Source organism: Pelophylax lessonae (assembly GCF_965119305.1).
Source record: "Pelophylax lessonae genome assembly, chromosome: 3".
NCBI classification, from domain to species: domain Eukaryota; kingdom Metazoa; phylum Chordata; class Amphibia; order Anura; family Ranidae; genus Pelophylax; species Pelophylax lessonae.
This window is the reverse complement of record NC_138770.1, coordinates 454920469-454940738: the sequence shown is the minus strand read 5'-3', so window position 1 is coordinate 454940738 and position 20270 is coordinate 454920469. Positions and strand designations below refer to the sequence as shown.

The 20270-nt window shown below is 42.7% G+C and overlaps 1 protein-coding gene across 1 annotated transcript in view; it reads right to left on the bottom strand.

Moving 5' to 3' along the window:
* Positions 1-20270, bottom strand: part of UST (uronyl 2-sulfotransferase) — a 630787-nt gene that overhangs the window by 338753 nt on the left and 271764 nt on the right. Inside the window, exon 2 of the mRNA XM_082249225.1 lies at positions 9893-9936. Within this exon, the coding sequence (XP_082105351.1) occupies positions 9893-9936 (44 nt within the window). The remainder of the gene's footprint in view (positions 1-9892; positions 9937-20270) is intronic.

The following is a 20270-nucleotide window of genomic DNA, read 5'->3' as shown; positions in this document are numbered from 1 at the left end:
AGGGGCTTCACACAAACAATGACAGATGGTCCAGAGAGAGCAGGATGATAGAAAGTTAGTTTACTGACAGGAACACAGGAAAAGGCAGGATCAACCAGGTATACTATATGGAAAAGGATAAATAACATTGCAAAAAATTAATAGCACAAAAACATTGAAGGAAGGAAGAATTAAAGTTAGAAAGGAAGGATTGATTAAAACCAGAAAGGATCAATCGATCGCAGGAAGGATCAAAGTAAGGAAGGATTGGTCGCTCGATTGCAGTAAAGATCGGTCGATCAATTGCAGAAAGGACCGGTCAATTGATTGCAAAAAGGATCTGTCAGTTAATCGCAGCAAGCACTGGTCAATCAAATGAAGAATCAAAGGATCGATTGAAGATAGAATCGATTGATCACAGGATGGCTCAGTTGGATATTCGCAGGAAGGATCAGTCGGTCAATGGCAGGAAGGATCAGTCGGTCGATCGCAAAGAAAGATCAAAGTAAGGAAAGATCAGACGACCGATGGAAGGATTATCACAGGAAGCATTGGTCAATCGAAAAAAGGGACAAAGGATTGGTGGGTCGAAGGAAGGACTGATCTCAGGAAGGATAGGTCGGTCGATCACAGGAGGCATTGATCTATGGATTGCAGCAAGGATAAAGTAAGGAAGGATTGGTCGATCGATTGCAGGAAGGATCAGTCGGTCGATCACAGGAAGCACCAGTCGATCGAAAGAAGGATCAAAAGATCGATCTAAGTTAGGATCGACCACAGGATGGATCAGTCGGTCGATCAGAGCAAAGATCGGTCGGTCAATAGCACAAAGGATGGGTCGAGGGATCGCAGGAAGGATCAGTTGGTCGATTGCTGAAAGGATCAGTTCATCCCTTGTGAAAGCAAAAAAGTTGGTTAAAAAAAAAAAGTTAAAGTGTAACAAAAAAGTTGTGAATAAGATAAATAATAAATGTATTAAGTTTGTGTCATGTACAAGATTAATGTGAATGGGATTGGTTTGACATTTTTCAGCTGCTGTGCTTGCAAGGTTCTAATGAGAAAAACTGCAAGGACTGCATCCCTCTAGATGTGATTTTCCTTTGGGAGTATCTCATCAAAAAACTAGATTTTTGTGTTACCGTATAATCCTTTTCTCTGAGGTTCATTGACACAGCTCCATATCTTCTTTACCTGTAGGTTATGCTGCTCTTCCTAGGAAGGGTTAACAAAAGTTAACAAAGCTTAACTACGCCTATGGGGCAGTCCCAGGAGGTATATGCCCACTTCCTGCTCTAGGATCTCGGTTTTGTAACAAGCAGTGTCAGAAGAATACATAACCCAACTCCACAGAGGGATGGGTCCTGTGTCTGTCAATGAACGTTAGAGAAAAGTATTTTACAGTAAGACAAAAATCCAGTTTTCTCTTTCGTTCAGTGACAGACACAGCTCTATTTTTTCTTGACCCATGGGACGTCCCAAAGCAGTGTCAACATGAGGGGTGGGAAGAACACAGCAATAAATATACCGGTACTTCCCAAAGGCTAAATGTAGCCATCCAGGTAAAACAGGAGCCCAACCAGGAACAACTGGAGCTCATCTGACAAAAATGTACACCCTCAAAGAGGACTAATCCCTTTGCAGCGAAAAAGAGGCATCCACAGATGCCAACACATCCACCTTAACGACAAGAGTCAACGACAAGACAAGCTGCCAGCTCTGACACCCTACGTGCAGAAGAAAAAGCCACCAAGAATACTACCTTCTGGGACATGTAAGCAGAGGAATCTCGTGAATATTTTCCAACAACAGTTACTGAAGAACCAACAGCACCAAGTGGAGATCCCACGAGGGCAATGGAGACCGCACTGAGGGAGCCAAGTGGCGAACCCCCTGAACAAAGGTGCGAACCACAGAAAACGTACCCAAAGGACGATTAAAGAAACCGCCAAGGCCGAACCTGGCCCTCGGTGGTACCCGAGGCAAGACGCTGCTCCACCACACCTCAATGGAGAAAAGCCAAACTTAGAGTCACCGAAAAGAAGCAGTAGTGAATCCCAAGAGATAGTAAATCTACCTAGAAGTAGATTTACTAGCTTACAGCAGCGCGGGAATCACTGATTCAGACAGCCCCCTAGCCTTCAGCACCTGGCTTCCGACAGCCAAGCCATTAAAGCCAGCGACTGTAAAGCAAAATGGAAGATTAGCCCTTGAGCCAACAGATCTCCTCTAAGAGGAAGTCTCCAAGGATCTGTGTGTCAAGACCGGTGAGGCAAGTCTGGAGCCACTAGGATGCCCGTAATCCCTTCTGCCACGGGCCTACGCAGGAGTCTTGGCAGAAGTTCTCGAAGATGAAAGACGTATATCAGATGATACTGAACCCAAAGGAGCCACCTGTACATCTGTGGCGTCAGCCAGAGGATCCAAAGACCGTGCCACAAATCCAAGCACCTTCCTAGATGAGAGGCCAACAGGACCATCTCTGGAGTTTCCCAATGGAGACACAACTGATGAAACAGGAAGAAAAAAATGCCAGGACCAGAGATCCCAGCACGAGGGTAGGTCCTTAGTCCTGACTAGGCAGAAAAAACCTGAGATCCTAGAGCAGGAAGTGGGAGTATACCACTTTGTTAACTTTTTTGCCCTAGTGTCCTACTCCTAGGAAGAGCAGCATAAACCATAAGTTAAGAAGATATGGAGCTGTGTCTGTCAATGAACGTAAGAGAAATTTAATTTTTGTTGCAGGGGGTGCCCAAAATCTGACTTCTATAGTATTGTAGTGCAGACTTCTTGGAAAACCAGTAAAAAACACATGTGGGGTGGAGCTAGCAGCTGGCATTTGAGCAGCGGAGATCCGGAGCTCTAGCCGGGACTATTCATCCTTACACGATCCTGCGAGTCTAAGGCACGATTGTTTTACTCCAGCGGGTGTCAGAAGGTGTACGGAGGTGCAGGTTATGACCATCATGGTTAAAAATCAGCCCAGCACTCAGGCAATCCACTGGAGGATGCCTGGCTAAGTTTGCCGGGGGAATCCAAGATGGAGGCAGCAGCGATGAGGAGACACGCAGAGAGGGTAGTGAGCGGCAGCAGCATGCAGGAGATCTGATATCTGCAGATAATGTGACGGTAAGCCCTCTCCCCCGCAGGAATCGAGCCCTCAGAAGGGGATTCTCCCTAGATAGAATTCCTGGAGACGCCTTCCGGTGAAATGCATTAAGGTCCAGTGTAGTGGTGATTCGTCACGTGCAGCTCAGTGGAACGCAGGTGGAACCCACGCTTCTTCGGAGCTTGAACTGCGGTGATTGTAATAAACCAGGTGATCTATAGTGGGTGCCGCTTGCAGGCACACAAATGTGAGTTCTATAACTTATACATTTTTATGAGAAAAGTCATCTGGTGAGTGGCCCCCTTATTTAAGGTGGAGGAGCACAAACAAGGAGCACCATTTAAAAAGAATACAGAGCACTTAAATGCAAGTGGTGTTTGGAAGAAATGTAATGTTTTTGTTAAAGAAACAGCATTGCTTTAGTTTTATATGCATCTGTCGGGTTTAATATGGGCACACATTGACATTTAAGGTAGCGCCTCATGCAGATTGTGGACAGAGGCAAGGTACACTTCTTCACCACTCCCACTGATGCTTTTCGCTGGTTGGATGCTAGAAAGCGCTCTATTCTGACTGTGAACCACTGAATGGCTTGCTCTTCTTGTTGGTATGACAGTGTACATTCAGAAATGGGAACCTGTCTGATCGTTATACGTTCCCTGTTTCAGCGTGCAACATGCTTCTGTTTATGGCTGGGATGAGAGGGCACTATCTTGGCTCTTCTTTTACAACACGGCTATCTAAAGGATCACTGGGAACTTTACTTTTTCTAGTAATTCTGTAGAACCTTATACTGACCTCTGGTGGAGTATCCTGAGCATTCTTACACAATCTATCTGCTGGTATTGTTCTGTGAGACCCCAGGAGCAGAAGTGATTTGTATTATGACTCTAGTTTATTCACGTGCTGAACTGATGATGCCTAACATATTTTCAGTAATCTAATTCACTGTATGTTCATACACACTCTGGGTCACTCTCCCTTTTTTTGTTTTTCGGTAGTGATTTATTTTTCTTGGTAAATTTACCTGGACAGACTTTTACCTACATGAGATCTTCATGTTCTTTTCTGGGGATTCTTTGTGATAGGCAGTCACTTACTTCTAAATAGAAAAGGTGCAGCGCCCAAAAAATGACACTAAATGTGCTATAGATGATATGAGTAGATAACACATTAATAAATCATCACAACAAATAAATGGTATATGCATACAAATTACACAACCCTCATAATGAGTCCTTAGGATGGAGACATGAATAGGAAAACACTGCCACAAGACAAAGACGTAAGGAGAGGTCCCGCTCCCAAAATAAGGTAATAATTCCACCGCTGTGCTCTGTATAAATACCTCTTACCAGAGTGAGTTGACCCTCAAACGAATGAGAGGTCAAACAAGCATGTAGTATAACACTCTTGTCAAGACAGCGTGTAAGGAACGTTCCTTCACCACATCCAAGTCCCCAGTATATTCAATAGTCATAAGAGATATCCCCTTCTAAAGCTTCATGAGAAGGACTCCAATCACGTAGTATGCACAGACGGCTCCAGGAACCCCTCCGTAAACAACACAACAAAATGACAGGACAGACTTTTAACTACATGAGATCTTCATGTTCTTTTCTTCTACTGAAGACCTTTGGCCTCCGAGGTAATTTCATAGTTTGGTTATGGGATTGAAGCGTGCAACATGTTAGGGTTGTGTGCAGGGAGTAAAGGGATGGGATTTTTGTTCTTTGCTTTTCGAAGTGTGCTACTTATTCTTCTCAGAATTCTGTTATACGGGTTGCTACTGTTTTCTGGGTCATCATGGGAGGAGCCAGGCTCTATGTTACTGAAGAATTAACACTATATTGTTTGATATATATGTTTCCATGTGGATTTTATGCAAATGGCACATAAGATAAAATTGATGTCTTGGAACGTCTGGGGCCTTCATTCTAAGGTTAAATGTTCATTATTATTTAACTATAATAAAAGATACAAACCTCATATTATACTGTTACAAGAGACCCACTTGCAGGGCATTAGGGTCATGGCTTTTAAAAGAGCAAAGGTCATGCAAGTCCTACATGCTGAGTACTCCACCTATGCTAGGGGGGTTGCTATTCTGATCATTAAGCGGTGAATATACACGTCCTACACATCAAGACAGACCCAAATGGTCATTTTGCTATCTTCGTTTGTAAGATATTTACCACCTATGTGACAATAGTAAGTGAATATATCCCGCCTCCATTCTCTTTTCAAGTATTGGAAGATATTCTGACTGCAACTGTATCAGTTGCAAAAGGACCAGTAATGTTTCTAAGGGACTTCAATGTGGTATCTGATTTCGCTATGGACCAGAAGGTCATCCCCCTCGCTTTTTTTCATGGTTGGAGAGCTATGCCTTTCTGGATGTTTGGCAATACAAAAATCCAGGGATTAAAGAGTTCTCCTGCCATTCAGAAAGGCATAGAACACCTTCGAGGAATTGATATGCTATTATCTACAATTGAGGGTTTGTCTTTAATACATAGCGTAAAATATCTGCCTAGGGCCATTTCGGATCACTCCCCTATAGAGGTTATATTAAATTTAGGCTCAAACCCTGGGATAAAACATTGGCACATGAATGCCCAATGGTTGCAGGAGGACTATATTACAATAAATGCCAAACTGCTATCTCTCTATATTGGGCAGAAAATGGAGCAGATACCCCTACCTCTACACAGTGGGAAGCATTTAGGGCGACTTTCAGGGGGACGTTTATTAAAAAGGTCAAGGATTTTTCTAGGGCTTTGGGTTCACATGTTGTACAGGCAGAGGAAAGAGGTACTTAGGCAGAATGTTCATATGTACGGGAGCCCTCTCCCATCAATTATAAAACATTGCAAGAATATATGCGGACTTACCGTTTACTTTTGACAAAACAAACTAGCAAGAACCAATTGCATCAGAATTGGGGACAAGAATGGCCACCTTTTGGTGTTCTTGGCTAAACCCTCCTATACCCCGGTTTCTATTATGCACCTTAGAAACTTAGGGGGCACTATTGTAGAGGATCCCCAGGAGATTCTACACGCCTTTGTGGAGTTTTATGGGCATCTTTATAAATCCCAAAGAAGGAAGACAAATGCAGACATCCCAAAATACCTTCAAAATATTCCCTTACCAAAAGTTATTCATGACAGAGAGAGAAAGTTTAGATAAAGCTATAACACAAGACAAAAATGGCGCTACTATTGCTACTTTTAAACCTTATAAAACACCAGGCATAGATGGGTATCCAGCTGAATGGTATCAAGTATATAAAAATACCTTAGTGCTACATTTAAATAAGGTATATACAGCTGCTAGAAAGGAAGGCATACTACCACAATCCATGAGAAAAGCTCATATTGTGGTGCTACAAAAGCCTGGTAAAGACCATTTAGAATGTGAATCTTATAGGCCCATTTCACTGATAAATTCTGACCAAAAAATCCTGGCAAAGGTATTAGCGAGTAGACTGCAATTAGAGGCTCTGCTGAATTTTTTTTTTTACAGAAGAGAGGTTCCCACATCAGGGGGCATAGATATACTCAAGACTGCTATACGTATCCTTGTGATATGCCTTGAAGGTATATCTCATAAACTATTACATTTGTCTCCTAATGCTCCACTACGGTTCAACCCAGGTTTGAATTATTTTTTTTTAAACTGGAAGATGGATATAGGTGGACCCAGTTTGGGATCAAATATATGACACCAGTAGACTAAAATCGTTTTCACAGCTACAAGCAGAGTTGGCACTATCAAATACTTGGTGTTTTCAATATACCAGACTGAAACATGCAGCAGTGTCAGGTCTGGACAGATCCAATTGCAATTGCTATTACAAACTTATAAAAACTGCTGTTACAGCCTGAACACTCTAAATTAGTATCTACTTACTACTCTTTTTATTAGGGGTTGAAAGTAATAACACACAGAGAATTTGGGAAAGATGGCATACCATTATACCAGAACGAACGGAAGAAGTTTAAAAGGAAGTGCTTAACTCTTAAATAAATACAGTAATTTGTGCCACAGATAAGATGATTCGATTGCGATATCTTCATCAAACGTACTATACACCTCTCCGGTTCTTTAAAATGGGGAGGAGGGATACCTCCAAATGTCATAAATGTTTAATAGCTGAAGGTTCATTCCTACATATGGTATGGGAGTGCGAATGAGTCCACCCTCTTTGGTCACAGGTCACTCTGTTTATAGCGGACACTTTTGATCTCCCGAAATATATGCAGTCCCTTGGTTGGGCTTTTGGGAATTTTTGAGGACGAGCATATGGAAAACAGTATGCGAACCCTTCTAAGATTGTTATTTTTTAATGTTCGCAAATTAATTGCAGTAAAATGGATTAGGATGGACTACCTTACTTTATCGGCTTGGAAGTCTCTGGTCAATGCTAATGCCACCCTATATAGAATGACTTTTAAGGCTAGGGGAAGTCCTACAAAATGTAAAAGAATTTGGGATAAATGGGTGGATGGCAATAAAAATATAAAAAAAAAAAAAAAAAACACACATGTATTCCAAGCACTATAGCCAGAGTCCCATAAGTACATGTAAATAAAATCATTAGGGGTGGCCCAAGGCTGCTGTCATGGATGCACTGGTGATAGAAACAGTTTAAATAGTCAGTTTAAATAATCAGAACAGTGCTCAGGGCTTACAGTATAAGTGGTCAGATTATAATATCCACCAATGGGTGATGTTGGATGTAAAAAGAAACGTTCCAGTGGATGAACAGTTAATGTGATTTATTCCAAACTTAGAAAGCCACAGGACAATTAAAATCAATGCAAAAGAATAAAAACAAGCAGTGCCCAATATCACCGTGTCTGGGCTATGATGGAAACTCACACACGCATTACAGTGAGGGGCCAATGAGATGAGAGGTATCAGCCTGTAGACTTACTGTAGGATGATGTATCCAAGCTGTAGGATGGTGTATACAAGCTGGGCACCCCGCAGATGAAACAGGATTCAGCCGCCAGAAGGAAGCAGGGAGAAGCCACGTGGAACTGGCTTGAACCGCAAGGGGGGATGGTGGGCGTGACAACAAGTTTCCCGCACATGCGCTTTATCAAGTCACAGGAAAGTCTGGCAACCAGCTTATTTGTACAATGGGAAGGTAAAATCAGTAAACCAATTAAATAAGCAGGAAATTCGATTTCTGAGGGGTGATCTGTACATCATCTATGTACAGAATGCCACCAGCTTGCCATATTGCTTGCATTTACAGAAAATTACAGCTCTGCAGATTGAAAAATAACATAAATATCATATAAATAACATAAAACTACAATATGGCTTGTGTTGCATTGCATATGCTATATTATTTTCTTTTATTTATTTTTTTCCCATGAAAGTGGAGTTACTCTAACATCATAATTCATGAATGGCCTCATGTCAGTAAATAAAGCTATCAATATTGTACTGTCTACCTTATTTGACAGATAGTGACAATTGACTGCCTCTTTTGTCTCTATCAATGTTTTAAATTGATTAGTTTTTTAAATTAGATTTCTTATATATTTTTTGTGTGTATACAATGTTTATTTTTCACATAAACATTTAATACATGATGCACCCATGACAGGATTTACAAGGTTTGCTATAACATGAGGTGTCTGAACAGTGCAGGCTGGAAGGCTGTACAAAATTGCTTTACATTCTATTTAAAGTTTTTGTAAAGTTTTTTTTTTTTTTTTTAAATAACAAACCTTTTATACTTACCTGCTCTGTACAATGGAGTTGCACAGAGTGATCCCAAACCCCCTCTTCTGGGGTCCCCTGTTGGTGCTCCTTGGTCCTCCAATTCTTGGTGGTATCCCATAGGAAGCTACTTTCTATGAGTTACCATCTTCAGGCCCACTCCCGAGCCAAGCTGCCTGCATCCATAGACACAGACAGTGTGGCTCAGTGTCAATCGCCGCTGCTTTGTCGCAGGATATAACTGATGGCAATGGCTTCTGCTGCCTCAGCAAAGCATTTGAGAGCCGTTACGGACAGGCACAGCGCTAGATGAAAGTGAGGACCTAAGTAAGTATATGGGGGCAGGAGTGAGGGGGCACTATTACTACCTAAACATTTTTTACCTTTATGCATAGAATGCATTAAGGTAAAAAAATGTTTATGCTTTAGAACCACTTTACAGTGCATGTCAAGGGGAAAAAAATGATTTGATATAGGTCTGCAATACATGCACATTTCCATATTTTTTGCCTCTAAACACAAAGCAAAAGTATAGAAAAATAACTGTTGAGGTGCCAGAAATATACAGTAGTGTGTTCCTACCATCCTCTCTGACTTGAAAACACATTGTATTTTCAGCTTTGAATTTCAAAGCACGTGTTATGGCCCTGTCTACTTTCTTTCTGATAGATTAGAAAGAACACAGACCTCCCCTCATCCCTTCCCTCATCTGCAGAGCCCCTCCCCTGTGAACTGGCAGGAAGAACAGAAAGTTAAAAGCTCACAAGATTTCTGGCAAACTCAAAAGGTGCTTTTCAACTATGAATTTTGCAGATAGAGCAGAGAGCAAATAAGAGAAGTTATTTATTAGGGCTTACATACACTTTAAGACTAGCCAAAATGTAAGAGGGGGAACCGATATTTAAAGTGGTTGTAAACCTTACTCATTAAATCTGAACATAGCGCATACTGTATATCGTAGTGTTTACTTATCTCTCTCTTCAAATCTCTAAGTGTTGTTTATCAGTGGTTATTGCATTAAACATGAAATTTGCAATAGACCAAAATGTATACATTTACTATTACCTTTGGCGTAGGAGGGCCATGATCATCCATAAATGTTGAATTACCTGAAATAAGAAAAAATATATATATATTTTAGTTTAGGAGCAATACTTTCAGAAAAATATACACTAAAGCGAGTTATAGTGCAAATAAACAGAATATTATATCAATTTTTTTGATAAAATATAAAGGATCGGGTTGCGTTGAGTAAATAGATACCAAATATGTCAAGTCTTAAAGTTGCGCATGCCCATGGATATGAAAAAAATGATGGTACCCGAAATTCTCCATACGTGACTCTTTAAAAGCCTTTAGAGGTCATCAGTTTAGAGTTAACCATGAACTATGGCCCTAGAATTATTGCTCTCACTCTGACGTTTGTGAAACTCACATGGGCAAGGAAAATGATGTTTACATACACTACACTGAACTTTTTATATAGGGGGTATGGGGGCGAATTTTTTTTTTTTTTTTATATATATATATTTATATTTTTTTAGATTTTTCACATTTTTTTAAAATGTTTATTTTATCACAAGGGGTCTAATATGACTCCTATTTGATAGAATAGGCAGGTGACAGGTACTCTTTTTAGATCTATAAGAACCCCAATGTCTCCTTTGCCCTACAATGCAGCTATTCAAACACTGATCATGGTTGAATATTTGCATACTTGACTATTACTTTTACCGGAAAGCTGCCTCTTAAAGGATATGTTCAAGAATTTGTCAAACTAAGTTTTCATATTACGTATATGTGCCTGCTGTACCATGTACTTGTATGCAAATGTATCCTCTTATCTTTGTATTGCTTCCTTTGTGTGAAATGCCTGGTGTTCCTGCCAGTCCTTCTGCTTTACTATTAAAAACGGACCTCACTAGGCACGAAAGTGGTCAGTTTACCTGTCTGTACTGTAAACTCAGCCTGCTCTCCTCCAATGATCAGACATCTGCGGAGATGCCTCCCCTGCACAGCCATTAACTGGGAATATCAGTGCTGCTCTTTCTCCTCCCCCACCTCTCTAAGCTCCTTATGCACCTGAGAACAGGGAATGTGAAAAGGAAAACAAAAAAAAGGTATTTATAATTTTTTTATATGTACATACAAATGTTTTGCCTTTCGTTTGTATTTTAAAATTAATTGGTTGTTCTACAAGGTGAGTTCACATATACTTTCACCTTTAGGAGCATGGTACACCCATATTTAGGATGTAACATGCTCCAATAAACTCACCTTCCGCCGCTAGAGTTCCCCTGACTGGAACTGGAATCTGGCAGGGGAATTAGGGTTCGACCGATTATCGGCAAAGCGGTTATATCGAGGGCTGATATGCACTTTCCCCGATATATTGGAATCGGCCCCGGCGGTTACAGATATTGCCGATATTATCGTGACTTCATCGCGTATGTTGCGACACACGCCTCTGGGACAGCTTCTGCCTTCTTAGACCATCTCCCTCAGCCTCGTCTGGAGTCGGGACAGTGAGAGTACACTACAGTCACAGTGCACAGTGTGTTTGAGTCGGGAGTGGGACAGTGAGTGAGTCTCATACAGTACAGTCACAGTGCATAGTGTGTAACACAGCCACCGCTGCCACATACATACACCCACAAACAGTTGCCCGATGCCAGCCATCCAGCCACCCACACACCCACAGGCCGGTACCAGCCAGCCACAGGCCCTGCCTGCCTGTACCCCGATAGCCAGCCACCCACCACAGGATGCCAGCCAGCCACTCACCAAAGGGTGCCAGCCAGCCACCAAAGGGTGCCAGCCAGCCACCCACCACAGGGTGCCAGCCACCCACCAAAGGGTGCCAGCCAGCCAGCAAGTTACCAAAGGGTGCCAGGCAGCCACCCACCACACCACAGTGTGCCAGTCAGCCAGCCACCCACCCACCACAGGGTGCCAGCCAGCCACCCACCACAGGGTGCCAGCCAGCCACCCACCAAAGGGTGCCAGCCAGCCACCCACAAAAGGGTGCCAGCCAGCCAGTCAGTCAGCCACCCACCAAAGAGTGCCAGCCACCCACCACAGGGTGCCAGCCACAGCCAGCCAGCCACCCAACAAAGGGTGCCTGCCAGCCAGCCACCCACCCACCAAAGGGTGCCAGCCACTCATCACCATCACTCATCCTGTACCAGCCAGCCACCCACCACAGGGTGCCAGCCAGCCACCCACTAAAGGGTGCCAGCAAGCCACCCACCACACCACATGGTGCCAGCCAGCCATCCACCACAGGGTGCCAGCCAGCCACCCACCCACCCGCCAAAGGGTGCCAGCCAGCCAGCTACCAAAGGGTGCCAGCCACCCACCACATCACAGGGTGCAAGCCAGCCACCCACCACAGAGTGCCAGCCAGCCAGCCACCCACCACACCACAGGGTGCCAGCCACCCACCAAAGGGTGCCAGCCAGCCAGCAACCCACCAGAGGGTGCCAGCCAGCCAGCCACCCAGCACAGGGTGCCAGCCACAGCCAGACAGCCACCCACCAAAGGGTGCCAGCCAGCCACCCACCACAGGGTGCCAGCCAGACAGTTTTTTTTAAACCTATATTCAATTTCATTAGTGTCTTTCAAATTTCAATGGAGATGGATGCAGATAGAAAAATTAAAGTGTTGTCTGGGAATATTTCTCATCTCCATCTCCAGGAAAAGCAGCAGTTCTGTGCAACACGTGCACAAACAATGTGAGCATGGGATCAATAACTGCAAAACCTAAAAATACATCAAATCTTTGGGCCCATCTAAGAGTTCATCATGTTGAATTGTATCATGCAGCAGAGAAAAAACAAAATGAATCACAAGGTGAAACATCACTATCCCAGGCAACAATAACAGATATGTTTCAGAAAAAAACAGGTGATTAAAATCGGATGGAAGATCCCAATTGCTGGACAGAGTAATCACAGAGATGATGGTCACTGATAACCAGCCATTTACAAGTGGTTGATGTCCATACTTGAGCCAAGGTACACACTGAAGAGTGACAAGTTTTATCGAACTGAAAAGCTGGGAAAGATTCACCAAACGGTCGTTGAGAAAGTAAAAGCTATGCTGAAACCTGAGAATGCTGGCTCACTCTCATTCACGACTGACTGCTTGTAAGGACAAACAGAATCCCTAATGAGTCTTACATGCCACTTCATTGACAGCGGATAGACAAGAAGGCATTTGGTGTTGAATACAAAAGTGATGCAAGGATCCCACACTGGGGAGTACATTAGAGAAAAGTTTCTAGGCATGCTAGAAGAATGGGGAATCACAAAAGACCGAGTGATGCTTGTGCTTCGAGACAGCGGAGCGAACATGGTGAAAGGAATGAGACTTACTGAAGTGTCAGACCTCAGTTGCATGGCGCACATCCTCCAACTTGCCGTAAATGATGGTCTATCAAACCAGAACGCTTTGCTTGACATAATTAGAATGCTGAAGAAGTGCTCAGGCCATTTCCACCATTCAATCCTTGCCAAGCAGTGACTGAGGTGCAGTCAGGAAGACCTTGGCCTACACAAAAACACGATGGAACTCAACACTTAACATGCTGCAAAGAATGCTGGAGCAGAAGCAAGCTCTTACCATATATTCAGGTGAATATGGACTTGGAGGACATTCTTGTCCTACTGCTGATCAGTGGGACATTGTAGCCAATGTCATTGAGACCCCCCTCCCCATAGAGGAAGTGACACTAGAGGTGAGTTATTCATCTGTGTCATCTGTCATTCCATGTGTGAGAGTGCTGAAGATGCTTCCTAAAGAGAATGAAGGACCCACACGTGGCATTAAAACATGTAGGCAGGCCATGAGGGACAGACTCGCCAAACATTTTGAGAAGCATGAAGAGTATAAAAATGTTGTGCTTGCATGTCATTTGGATCCTCGATACAAGAACCATCCTTTTTCTTCTAAAGATGTATTAGCCAAGGCAAAACAATAGCTGACAGAAGATACTCAACAGAAGGTGCAGGAGGTTCCTGCCGAAAAGAAAAGTCAGGAAGAGAAGGTTTCTAATGTGCAAGAGCAGGATGCAGGAGAAAAATGTCCAAAAAGACAACAGACAAGAGAAACGTCATTGTGGTCAAATAGATGCCATGTTCAGTGTTTCATTGGGGCCTCATGTGGAGGATTCTTCTGAATCTGCAATAATGAGCCTGGATGATGAACTTCATCTCTATTTGAAGGAACCAGTAATTGACAGAAGTGGTGATCCTCATCAGTGGTGGAAAGAAAATGAGGCACGCTACAAAAGACTTGCTTCTTATGGTAGAAGATACCTTTCTGCTCCTCCTTCCTCGGTACTAAGTGAGCGTACTTTTAGTGAAGTGGCAGCAATTTATGAAAAAAAAGAAACCGTTTAACTGGTGAACATGCTGAAATGTTATGCTTTCTGCACTATAATATTGTTCTACTTAACTGGGAATATTGAAAGTGTAGTAGTATAGTACTAGTGTCCACTCCACTAGCTTTTTTTTTAGCAATTTTGCACTGACTGCGCTAAACAGCTGTCAGTGCAAAACTGCTAGAAAAAAAGCTAGACAGTGGATTGGAGTTAGTGGACCACTGCTGCAGTAGTGCGCCACTCACTGCTGCAATCATTTTAAATCACTACTGCAGTTACTGCACTACTGCAGTGACTGCAATAGTGATTTAAAATGATTGCAGTGAGTGAGTGTACTACTGCAGCAGTAGTCCACTGACTCCCCACTGTCTAGCTTTTTTCTAGCAGTTTTGCACCGACTGCAGTTAGTGATTTAAAATGATTGCAGTGAGTGCACTACTGCAGCAGTAGTAAACTGACTCCTCCAATCTACTGTCTAGCTGTTTGTTGTTGTCTAGCTTTTTTTCTAGCAGTTTAATTTGCACTGACTGCAGTAGTGAATTAAAATCATTGCAGTGAGTGCACTACTGCAGCAGTAGTCCACTGGCACTGACTCCTCCAATCCACTGTCTAGCTGTTTGTTGTTGTCTAGCTTTTTTTCTAGCAGTTTAATTTGCACTGACTGCAGTGTTAAAAATGTTAATAAACAAACATTAACATGTTCAGTAAGAGTCGGTTCACACTAAGGCGACACGACTCTGTACTACTTCGGGGGTAACTTGTGCATTGCCATGCACCACGATTTCGGAGCGACTTGCAGGGACTTCACATAATGGAAGTCTATGCAAGTCGCTCCGAGATCGCCCTGAAGTAGTACAGGACCCTTTTTCAAAGTCGGAGTGACTTGTGTCGCTCCAATTAGAACGGGTCCTGTAGCGGTCAATGGACCGCGAGGGAGCGCGACTTGTCAGGCTGACAAGTCGCCTGACAAGTCGCGCTAGTGTGGACCGGCACTAACAGATTTGCGTCAAAAATTGTATTTATTTTGCAAAACTTTAAATGTTCAAAATATCGGCCCACATCGGCCGATACCGATATGTAATGGCCAAAATATCGGTATCAGTATTGGCAACGAAAAACTGATATCGGTCGATCACTAAGGGGAATCCTCTCTGCACCTGCTATCATTTTTTGAAAATAGCCCACACAGCCACATCAATCAATTTGCAGAGTTCTCTTAATGAATGAACTACAAGTTCCATCTCCCACTGCTAGCAGACGTATTTGTAGTCTGAATGGACTGTGAGCTAACCAGTTAGCATGGACATAGTTCATTTAGTCTTCCTGTAGCTTTGTAGCTGAAAGCCTATACAGGGATACGGTCACAAAGCTAAAGGATAACTTCCCAGGAGCCTGACATTGCACCTATGGTCTGCTGATTGCGAGTGCAATGTTATGCAGGCTCCATTAAAATAAAAATAATAAATGCACATTTTTTTTACCTGCAAAGAGATGTACATTTATTATTTTTTTTAAATGTGAACTTAGCCCTTAAATCAAGCTTACAGCTGCTGCTGCTGCTGCTGTGAGGTTGATTTAACCACTTGTCTACCATGGTTTTTATAAACGTACCTTGGTGGTTAAAGTTGTATTCTGGGGAAATGAAATACTACCCTTGCAGTGGGGCACCCCCACACTGCAAGGGTTAAATGTTATTTTTTTTTCATGAGGTACCATTAAAAAGTCACCATGGACCTCACTCCATGTCCCCTCACTTCAGCAGGCTTCCTCCTCTCCATGCGAACAGTCTCCCAAAGCCATTAGCTCAGATATCATCACGTACAATGCAGGACCAGCAGTTCTGGATTATAAGTATGGATGCTAAGGGCCAGCCCATAACTCAGAGCTTCGGAGGGAAAAGGAAAGCACTGGCTGCCAATAAGGGATAAGGTATGTAACAGGGATTTTTAATGGTATCTAGGGCAAAAATGAGCTGTGTTGGAGTAGTTTTTCTAAATTAAAGCAGAGTTCCACCCTTGTTATACATTTTTTTATAAAAATACCCCCGGGACAGTCAGGGCTAGCACATTCCACAATGGCTAGCCTCTGATCTGTTCCGGATTGCACTTACCTTTCAGGAGAAATACTTACCTTGAAATTGTCTTGTCCAGCGCTGCCATCTCAGGTGTGGGCAGCTTGAAGCCAGCGCGATCCTCTTCCGCGTCCTCTTCCTTCTTCTTTGGTCCCACGATGCACTGCACCGGCCCCGATGTGACTTCAGGGTCGCACGCGTCATCCCTCCACAGCTTCTGGGCATGCCCAGAAGCTGTTTAGAAGGGAATGACGCGCGCGCCCCGGAACTGACGTCGGGGCCGGTGCAGGCGCAATGATTCCTGGGAGCGATGACGTTCAGCTCCCAGGAATCATTGAAAAAGCCAGGAAGTGGCGAATCGCCGTGGCCGCCGAGGGGAGGAAGAAGGAAGTAAGGTAAGTATATTTTCTCTAAAAGGTAAGTGAAAAAAAAAAAAAATTGCGATTATCCATTTGTTTTTCAGGTGACCGGGAGCGAGAAGATGGAGGTAAGTATAAATTTTCGGGTGGAACTCCGCTTTAAAGTTCCAGGTATATATATTTTATACATAGTTACATTGGTCTAAAAATAGCACTGTTATCCATTCTCCCCAGTTCAATAGTTTCCAGAAAACGTAACTTTTAAGAAACTTCTTCACTGCCACAGGACAACTTCTACCCTCTTTGGAAAACCTCCATGGTTCCTTTGCTAACGTTATAGGTTAACACAGTTAATGATTTCTTGCAGGTGAAAGAACAATTGACTCAGACTCTTGGGACAAATTTAAGAATCAATGGTTAGTTTGGATACACTTTTTTTCCTCCTAATGTTTGAAAACGAGTCTAATTTTTCCTTCTTCTTTTTTCCCCTCTAATATATCTGCTAGAATCAAAATATATACAGTGCCTTGCGAAAGTATTCAGCCCCCTTGAACTTTGCGACCTTTTGCCACATTTCAGGCTTCAAACATAAAGATATAAAACTGTAATTCTTTGTGAAGAATCAACAAGTGGGACACAATCATGAAGTGGAATGAAATTTATTGGATATTTCAAACTTTGTCAACAAATAAAAAACTGAAAAATTGGGCGTGCAAAATTATTCAGCCTCTTTACTTTCAGTGCAGCAAACTCTCTCCAGAAGTTCAGTGAGGATCTCTGAATGATCCAATGTTGACCTAAATGACTAATGATGATAAATAGAATCCACCTGTGTGTAATCAAGTCTCCGTATAAATGCACCTGCACTGTGATAGTCTCAGAGGTCCATTTAAAGCGCAGATAGCATCATGAAGAACAAGGAACACACCAGGCAGGTCCAAGATACTGTTGTGGAGAAGTTTAAAGCCGGATTTGGATACAAAAATATTTTTTCCAAGCTTTAAACATCCCAAGGAGCACTGTGCAAGCGATAATATTGAAATGGAAGGAGTATCAGACCACTGCAAATCTACGAAGACCTGGCCGTCCCTCTAAACTTTCAGCTCATACAAGGAGAAGACTGATCAGAGATGCAGCCAAGAGGCCCATGATCACTCTGGATGAACTGCAGAGATCTATGGCTGAGGTGTCTCATAGGACAACAATCAGTCGTATACTGCACAAATCTGGCCTTTATGGAAGAGTGGCAAGAAGAAAGCCATTTCTTAAAGATATCCATAAAAAGTGTCGTTTAAAGTTTGCCACAAGCCACCTGGGAGACACACCATACATGTGGAAGAAGGTGCTCTGGTCAGATGAAACCAAAATCGAACTTTTTGGCAACAATGCAAAACGTTATGTTTGGCGTAAAAGCAACACAGCTCATCACCCTGAACACACCATCCCCACTGTTAAACATGGTGGTGGCAGCATCATGGTTTGGGCCTTCTTTTCTTCAGCAGGGACAGGGAAGATGGTTAAAATTGACGGGAAGATGGATGGAGCCAAATACAGGACCATTCTGGAAGAAAACCTGATGGAGTCTGCAAAAGACCTGAGACTGGGACGGAGATTTGTCTTTCAACAAGACAATGATCCAAAATATAAAGCAAAATCTACAATGGAATGGTTCGCAAATAAACATATCCAGGTGTTAGAATGGCCAAGTCAAAGTCCAGACCTGAATCCAATCGAGAATCTGTGGAAAGAACTGAAAACTGCTGTTCACAAATGCTCTCCATCCAACCTCACTGAGCTCGAGCTGTTTTGCAAGGAGGAATGGGCAAAAATTTCAGTCTCTCGATGTGCAAAACTGATAGAGACATACCCCAAGCGACTTACAGCTGTAATCGCAGCAAAAGGTGGCGCTACAAAGTATTAACTTAAGGGGGCTGAATAATTTTGCACGCCCAGTCTCAGGTCTTTTGCAGACTCCTTCAGGTTTTCTTCCAGAATGGTCCTGTATTTGGCTCCATCTATCTTCCCATCACTTTTAACCATCTTCTCTGTCCCTGCTGAAGAAAAACAGGCCCAAACCATGATGCTGCCACCACCATGTTTGACAGTGGGGATGGTGTGTTCAGGGTGATGAGCTGTGTTGCTTTTACGCCAAACATAACGTTTTGCATTGTTGCCAAAGAGTTCGATTTTGGTTTCATCTGACCAGAGCACCTTCTTCCACATGTTTGGTGTGTCTCCCAGGTGGCTTGTGGCAAACTTTAAACAACACTTTTTATGGATATCTTTAAGAAATGGCTTCTTCTTGCCACACTTGCATAAAGGCCAGATTTGTGCAGTATACGACTGATTGTTGTCCTATGGACAGAGTCTCCCACCTCAGCTGTAGATCTCTGCAGTTCATCCAGAGTGATCATGGGCCTCTTGGCTGCATCTCTGATCAGTCTTCTCCTTGTATAAGCTGAAAGTTTAGAAAGACGGCCAGGTCTTCGTAGATTTGCAGTGGTCTGATACTCCTTCCATTTCAATATTATCGCTTGCACAGTGCTCCTTGGGATGTTTAAAGCTTGGGAAATCTTTTTGTATCCAAACCCGGCTTTAAACTTCTCCACAACAGTATCTCGGACCTGCCTGGTGTGTTCCTTGTTCTTCATGATGCTCTCTGCGCTTTAAACGGACCTCTGAGACTATAACAGTGCAGGTGCATTTATACGGAGACATGATTACACACAGGTGGATTCTATTTATCATCATTAGTTATTTAGGTCAACATTGGATCATTCAGAGATCCTCACTGAACTTCTGGAGAGAGTTTGCTGCACTGAAAGTAAAGGGGCTGAATAATTTTGCACGCCCAATTTTTCAGTTTTTTATTTGTTAACAAAGTTTGAAATATCCAATAAATTTCGTTCCACTTCATGATTGTGTCCCACTTGTTGTTGATTCTTCACAAAAAATTACAGTTTTATATCTTTATGTTTGAAGCCTGAAATGTGGCAAAAGGTTGCAAAGTTCAAGGGGGCCGAATACTTTCATAAGCCACTGTATATAACAATATCAGATACTTCATTACCACCCCAATAGACTTTTAGGCTAGGTTCACACTATGGGTCCGGTGCATCCCTGTTCACCATTTCAGGTCCGAATTCAGTCCGAATTTTCCGCTGAATTCGGTCTGAAATGGACCAGAAGACGCAAAGGACCATTATGCAAACTGCTTTGCAGCCGCCCCAAAGCTGTGTGAACCGGCTCCATTGAGAGCTGGTCAGTCTCTTGACATGTGAATTGGAAACTCGCATCCAATTCACATAAGTGTGAACCCAGCCTAAATTCTCTATTCCATTAGATCCCAGATCAGGACCTTTACCCCCCCCCCTTTTTCCTGGTTCTACAAATCCATTTCTTTACCTACCAATTCCTGTTGCCTTTCCCTTCTACAAAATCTTCCTTGGTATATTCTCTGTTTATTATATGTGATGTACATGGTATTATACATTTTCTGAATCAAAACAGAAAATGAATAATGAGGACTAATTTTAGAATAATTTGAAAATAAACATAGATTCAACCATAAATTCAATGCTGTGGAATTCTATGATCAATACATTTTAACAAAAGTAATTCTTAATTTAT